At 29.5% G+C, this 8,158-nt stretch overlaps 1 protein-coding gene across 1 annotated transcript; it reads right to left on the bottom strand.

Moving 5' to 3' along the window:
• Positions 1 to 838: 838 nt before the first annotated feature.
• On the bottom strand, positions 839 to 4,361 carry LOTGIDRAFT_59281 (hypothetical protein; the record flags this gene model as incomplete). Its single annotated transcript, XM_009060495.1, has 2 exons — positions 839 to 958; positions 4,287 to 4,361. Coding segments are annotated over 2 exons (195 nt in total), but the record flags the coding sequence as incomplete, so codon positions are not given.
• Positions 4,362 to 8,158: the final 3,797 nt, after the last annotated feature.

The raw sequence follows: 8,158 nt of genomic DNA, 5'->3' as shown, positions 1-8,158 counted from the left end.
CTTAGTTAGTATCAGGATGTATTGAGACAAGTCTCAATGAAAGCACTGGCCAAGGTAACAGAGCAATAGATAAGCTTATTAATTCAGTAAGTTTTAATTGAGGTTCTATAGCACAGTCTGTTAGAGAGTTGGTTCTTTACATGCTTGGTTTCGTCGGGCAATGGTGGCTGTGGGTTCCAATCTCAGTTGGTGTGAAAGTCCAATGAATAAGTTATCTTCACTCATAATTTCAGTCGACCCAGCTGTAAACGGGTACGGATAATCTGGGAACAATCAATGCCGAGAGGTTTGTCCAAGGACCAGCTGGTAGAAAGGATCCTTAACTGTGAACCTAAGTTGTTATCCTTGTAAAATATTGTTTCTTTCCTGTTCTGAATAAAGTTTTATAAAGTATGTTATTATCAGTTTGATAGTATACTATTTATAATTGTCACTAATAGATTTATACATGGTACTATACCTTTAATACCCTTTCTAGATAATAAAATAAATAATGGTAAGGCCTCTTTAAGTAGATATATAAAGATATAGGTCATGGTATAAATAAATAATGGTCATGCCTCTTTAAGTAGATATAGGTCATAGTATATATTAAATGGTAAGGCCTCTTTAAGTAGATATATAAAGATATAGGTCATGGTATAAAGATATAGGTCATGGTATAAATAAATAATGGTCATGCCTCTTTAAGTAGATATAGGTCATGGTAAATATTAAATGGTAAGGCCTCTTTAAGTAGATATATAAAGATATAGGTCATGGTATAAATAAATAGTGGTCATGCCTCTTTAAGTAGATATAGGTCATGGTATATATTAAATGGTAAGGCCTCTTTAAGTAGATATATAAAGATATAGGTCATGGTATAAAGATATAGGTCCTGGTATATTGTAATATTATAAGTTAAATACCATGTATATATAAAACTGTCTTTATAAATATTAAACCATGCATAACACTTACTAGTTTTCTTTATTTATACCTCTAGATGGATATCATATTATTATAGATATTTTATAAGTTTTTTCTTTCTAAAAACCGTGAATAAGATTAATATAATGAATATCAAGACAGGAAATCAGGGATTTGTAAGATATTACTGATTAAAAAATGGATTAACAATGGTATGTTTTAAATTTAAACTTTAGAAAGTATATAAATTGTAGCTAGTTTAACAGGTATTCATGTTAATTCAGTTTGAAAATAAGAGTTAATTTTCCAATATAACACACTAGACATTTTTGAAAACAAAAATGAAATGTAAAGGAATACAAATTTTGAAACCTCACTTAACAGGAGGGAGAATTCAGCTATTCTATTGTCCACCAACTAAAGCTCATTTCAAACTTGGAAGTGACAGATATATGACACTTGATTCATCTGAGTTTATTTCAATCTACTGGAATAGAAAGACTCATGTTATGTCATGTCATGTATTACTATGTATCACTATGTTTACTATGTATCACTACAAGATACATGATAGGACTATTATCATTATGTATTACTATGTATCACTAGAAGATACATGATAGGACTTTTATCATTGTGTATTATTATGTATCATTATGTATTACTACAAGATACATGATAGGACTATTATCATTATGTATTACTATGTATCACTAGAAGATACATGATAGGACTTTTATCATTGTGTATTATTATGTATCATTATGTATTACTACAAGATACATGATAAGACTATTATCATTGTGTATTATTATGTATCACTATGTATCACTACAAGATACATGATAGGAATATTATCATTGTGTATTCAATCATTTATTCATCACTTTCTATACAACATTTGATGTTTCTATACAACTATAACAATCTTTATAAAACTTCTATCAAAGGTTGAATATTTTTCTATGGTTTGATTTGTGAATGAATTTGAACGGAAATAGATTTGTTGTTATTTAAATAGTGTAAGTGAGTTCAGGTTTTTTTTACTGTAAACTGAGGCCATGTGTACTCTGAACAGAGGGAAATTTAACAAGAGGTAAGACTCTCCTGACTAATTTTCCTCATTTCACACTGCTTGGTATTACATATCTTTACTAATTCTTATCAGATGGAGAAAAGTCTTTCAGGTTTGACAATAAACGAAGGTAAAATTATACTTAACTTTAAGAATATATTACCTTGTTACCATTTCGAAGAATACCAGTCAAGTCGTGGCACGCCAACTCGTCCACAGAATTTTATCGGTCAAGTCGGCGACGGAATTCAACTTATCGACAGAATTTCATAAGTCAACTCGTCGACAGAAGAGAGTTCTTATTGAAGCAGGGTTTATAATTCATTTATTTACATAATATATTCAACATAACAAACAGATCTAATCGATGTCTATTAGAGCGCTACTACCTGGCCGATTTCCTTTAAAAGCTTATTTACAGATAAATCTCCATTCTCATAATTCTTACAAATTTCCATAATTTGGGCCTGTTGGGTTTTGACACGTTTTGACTGTAACCTTTTCATCTTCCTTTCGGACATTAGTCGGCAAATCATTGTTACCATTTCAGCCTCCATATAAAGTAGTGGGATCAACATATAGAATTAGATGGCACCACGTTTAGCCCGCTGGTTGAGGCCCTCAACATCATTATTTGTCCTAATCGACTGTCCAAAAACACACCAATCTTTAACTTCCCAAATGGAATTACGCATCCACGTATCTTCAATATAGTTAAATAGGGCTATTAAATTGTCAGTTGTTGCATGTATATCCTTAAGCCTATCAAAGGCTGTGCGAATGTGTTCAGCTGGCAGGTATGGAAGGGCCAACACTTTTCTGACAAGTTTATACAATTCATCTTTTCGGAAATATGCAGTTTTGAGGCCGAATTCTAGGACTTTTCTAAAAATAGCCTGTCCCCAATGAAATCCACACCCCCTTATTGGAATTTCGGGAAAACTAGATCTAAAACCATTCCATATACCAGCTTTGAAGTCGCTAATGCCACATTGAATTTTCATTTCAGGAAGATTTTCTTTTATTGCTTCAAAGACCTGAAAAAAAATGACAGTGGAAATTAAACATTTTGAAAAGATAAAGAGTGAATTACACGAAAACATACGCCTCACTGAAAATAGGAATGGTTTTACAAATATGTATATCTATATGTTGTATTGCCGAATTTTTATAATAATTGAATATCAACTCAATTCAATTTAATATTTGTCATATGATCTGTTTTTAGTGAAGCCATAGTAAAGAAAAACAAAACTGCATAAATATAATATATGATCTGTCGACGAGTCGTCTCGTAATTTGTCGACGAGTTGGTCAAATCTGTCGACGACTTGGTCATGTTTGTCTTGACCGGACACCATTTCGAAGGTCTACAGTGCTACCATTACTACTACAAAAACTGTTTCAAAATTGGATATAAGTATTCATTCTATTCACCCTAACACTATATGACTTATCTATTGCTCTGTTACCTAGGCCAATGCTTTCATTGAGACTCGTCTCAATACACCCTAACACTATATGTTAAAATACTTTTATTTTGAAATGTTATTTTTCTGTCTATTTGAAGAGAATTTTACAGAATTTTATTATCAGATTATAACATTAAAACTTGAGCTGATAAAAAGTTAAAAATTTTATATTAAATTGAATAAATAACAATCATCTCTATTGATTTCTTTATATTTTATCAAATTAGTTTACTAGATAATGGCCAAATAAACTTGTTCGAAGTGGACAAAAAATTTGTCATAAATTGAAACAAAAAATGCTGAAAATATTGATAAAAATTGGATATTGAATATTTGTAAAATATTAGTAGAAATTGTTGAAAGTGAATAGTGAGTAAAAGTGAGTAAGTAACTTTTTTTCAATAATAGTTCCTAATTTTATTGACATTTTCACAATAGCTTACTGATTCTAGATTTACTATTTTAACTCGCAGCAGATTTCTCGTGGAGGCGGCAGAATTTCATTTTCAGAAGAAAACTTAATAACCATGGCAACAGGATATTTCTTACCTTAAAGAGTTTTCTATGACAACTAATATTTTTCAGGTAAAAGTTTGGAATAAATTTAATTTTTTATATGAATAGAAATACCTAAACATATTCATACCACTTTCTCCACATTTCAAATATTACATCTAGATTTTGGAATACTACAAATAAATTCTGCTCTCAGTAAAATACATCAACTTGTCCATATTTCACTTTTCAACTAAAAATTACAACAAAACTGTGACAACTTGAACTTGAACTTTATTACAGCTGTAGCAACATTGCTTTAGCCCAATAACAAATACATTTACATAATATGAAACATATATACATGATATATACAATTGCATAAATATCCAGGAAAAACAAATTATTTACAATAGTGAACATCAGTGTCCCCATGAGAAATAACGATACTGACATATTTTGTACCTTAAAGTTTTATCACAGCATTTCATTAGTTCTATACATTTTCTCTTATCAGGATGCTCATAATAGTATTGTGGAATAAAATTATATCTATATTGATTAAAACAAGGACATACAAGAAGGAAATGAAACTCATCTTCTACACAAGATAACTCACAAAATTTACATATTCTAAACTCTTTGGGTTTTTTTTTTAAATCGACCTGTTTCAATTTCAAGTTTCATACTTCCACTGCGAAAAAGACTTAATATTTCAACATACTTCTTGTTTTTAACAAATGTCAATTAAGGTTCAAAATTAAAACACTCCTTAAATTCAATATAATATATAAGTTTAGATGAAGAGGACATTTCAGCAAACCAACTTTGTACAAAATTATCAATAATACGTTTTTTAATAATTACAATACATGATTCATTGAGATAACATTGATTATTCCATATATCAGAAAGTCCTAGATTTTCTAATTCAACTTTAACAAAATATGCCCAATTTTTCTTACCATTATCACAGTCAGTTTTTAAATTGATATAAACATCATTTAACTACAAGTTACGCTTAGATATAACATCAAACCAATATTTAAATATACGAAATTTTCTTATAATATTTAATGGATATCTACCCAATTCCCCTCGTAAAACACTAATATTTGTATTATTGCGAACACTTAATATTCGCCTAAGAAATTCATTGTGTAATTTTTCGACATCTTTCCCTGCATTAAAACCCCAAACCTCACAACTATAGTTTAAACTGTGACAAACTAGAAATGTATTATACCCTCAATAAAATCAACTTTAACCTTCCAATGTTTGTATAACTAGAGGTGACCTTGACAGGAATACAAAGATTTAATCTTTAATTAACAAGCTAATTAAGAAATATTAATTAATGTATTATAAAGCGAAGCCTACTGTATGTTAATTACTGTCAAATTGTCGAGAGTCAATTAACACTACTACCTTAATTATAACACCTAGAGATAATCTAGTCTTTAATCTTTCAAATTTCTAATTGATTTTACTGACAAATTCAGACTTGTTCATAAGTTTCAGATCTTATTAGGGATTGAGGAAGTCAGAAAATTTGGAAATAGTCAACAATTTAGTCTTTTTATTGATTTTGATGAAAATTTGTCCAGATGTTTAAGATTTTGTTGATGATCAATATTGGGAAATATTGAACTTGACTCTTGACTTCTGATTGACTCTGCTGTCAATTGTTGTTCTTACTTTGGATTTAGAAGATGTAAAATTGAAATATAAGAGTATGTATTTCACCTGGCTTGTTACACAAGGTAAGAATTAGAAAAAAGTGTGGTCACACAAGAAAATATCCGAAGGGTGAAGAGGAGCTAGGCCCAAAGGCTTGTGGTCTGGGGACTGCCAGAGCTACACCCCCTAGAAGCCAACGATGTATTTCATATGACCTGAATTGAATTTTAAGTGTTTAGAGGGTTAATTTTCTATTTAAAAGAACATATTTCACTGGCTTGAGGAGGGAGGGACGCGGCACGGCCCACTGGACTACTTTCTTTACTTTAAAAACACAGCCACCAGGCATCCAACACCAATCATTAGTTATTCAACATTTCATAATAGTTTTTCTTTCACTAGGACTCACATTTAGTTTACTAACATTTCTTAATAGAATTGTCAAACAATTTTTTACTAAGATAGAATATTGGTTATTTCATGGTTTCCCTGGCTAATCTAAGAGATAAATAGTTCGATGTTGATATAACGGTAACTGAGCATGCTCAAACAATACTTGACAACCAATCAAAATGTGTTCGTCTTTACGGAAACTCAATTGTTAGAATGAAAAATACAAGGAGATAGTTTAATCAATTTTGATGGAAACTCGAGAAGTTTTCCGAATTTAGACATGATCGTTCATCAGTTGATTGTTTGTAAATTTCTATATTGTGTTTTAATGAAGTGTTCGACTGATGAAAGTTCTTGTGAATTTTGTTTAAGATGTTTAAATTGTGTAATTAAATTCTATTTTTATTTGATACAGAAACATTTCTTCTTAATGGAATGCGACTAAATTTAGAAAAATAAACTTGAAAAATATTAAAATTTGAATTTTTTCAAAAATCTTTCAAACTCACAAAATATAGCAAACATCAAAATAGTTATTTAAAAATAATCAAGTTTTTACTCCAAAAATTCCTGCTTCAAAATATGTTTTTTCTGTAAAACATAAAAAAATTTCTGTAGTAGTTTTAACAACAGTTTTTCTCTCTGAATTTTCATCGAGCATACACCAAGTACATCAACAAGATTATATATCATTGAGAATAAAACATCTTTAAACAGAGTTAAAAAACACAAACCATTTCAACACCATTATATATTACTATAGTATTACTACACTATATAGTCTGAAACTCTGTTTTTATTACACTCAGGGAAACTTACAGCAAACTAATGACTAACTAATTTTCATATAATTTATAAGCTTATCTATTGCTCTGTGACCTAGGCCAGTGCTTTCATTGAGACTCGTCTGAATACATCCTAACACCAAACATAGTCCGAATCATCCAACAAAACTTAGACATAGTATAGTCTTTAAAATTTATTTTTGTGAAGGCAAAGAATTTAAGATGGCTACATCAATCTATTGGGTGATGTTTTTCTCAGCGAGTTAAACTCCATGTACAGATTATAACTCAAGAGTCAAGTCAAAACTGAATTGTTTTTGAGCTTAATTTTACCATCAGGCCTTGTATACCTTCTATTGGATTAAATTATAAAAAACAATATAGACTAGAGTTATAATAGATGTATTAGTGATAGAGTTTGAAAGTTGATATCAGTGTAATTTATTAAACTCTAATGTTACAATCTAAAATACCTGGTGTAAAACTTCACTTTATATACCTTAGAATATTTATTTTTAAGATATTATTTATACCTAAGTTTTATTACAAGTAGTTTTGTATGTATATAACTTTAGTTTTGATTTAATTATTCCTTTATTAAAGTATTTTATTTATTATTAATGAAGACAAAACATCGTGCCATCTGAACTCAAAATAAAAAGACAATCATCCTGTATACTTGGTTATTTTCTTTATAATATTTTATATGACATCTATTTTCAAGGAAGAAATAAAAAGTCAAACAGTTTGAAAAGGAACAATTGAATTAGTAAATAAACTCTAGAACTATCCCAGTGGGGTTTGATTTCTCAAGATTTTGATATTGTTTTATGTTTCTCTAGAGTTTAAATCAGTTGTATAAAGTAGGTTGATTTGTTTTAACCTGAACGCCTCACTGGGGTTTTGAAGAATTTTCTCTAAAGACTTAACCAAAAAGGAACTCTGGTTTTATATTGTTATCAATAGGTTTTTTAAGTATGTAGATTTTTATACACTAGATTCAAAACAAAACAGAACAACGCAACATACAAATATAATACTGTAAATTATATAAACTATACATACTGGATACGGTCTGACTCAAAACATCCTCCAACATAACTAATCAAAATAGACAATTTATAATTGTCCAAATATTTATTGCCCCCTCAGCCCCACCCCCTAAAATTTCTAAATTACCCCAGGTTAAAAATCCCTGAATTAATACAAGAAAATACCATTAATATCTCTTTAAAGATTGATCTCTAGAGTATAAAAAAAACAGACTGACAATCTGTTGTGATGAAATTCCAGACATACTGTCTATCAAGATTGGAATAAATATTATTTATTGTGTCTGATTTATT

The sequence above is a fragment of the Lottia gigantea genome, assembly GCF_000327385.1.
Source record: "Lottia gigantea unplaced genomic scaffold LOTGIsca_43, whole genome shotgun sequence".
Lineage (NCBI taxonomy): Eukaryota > Metazoa > Mollusca > Gastropoda > Lottiidae > Lottia > Lottia gigantea.
This window is presented reverse-complemented; position numbering and strand designations above follow the sequence as displayed.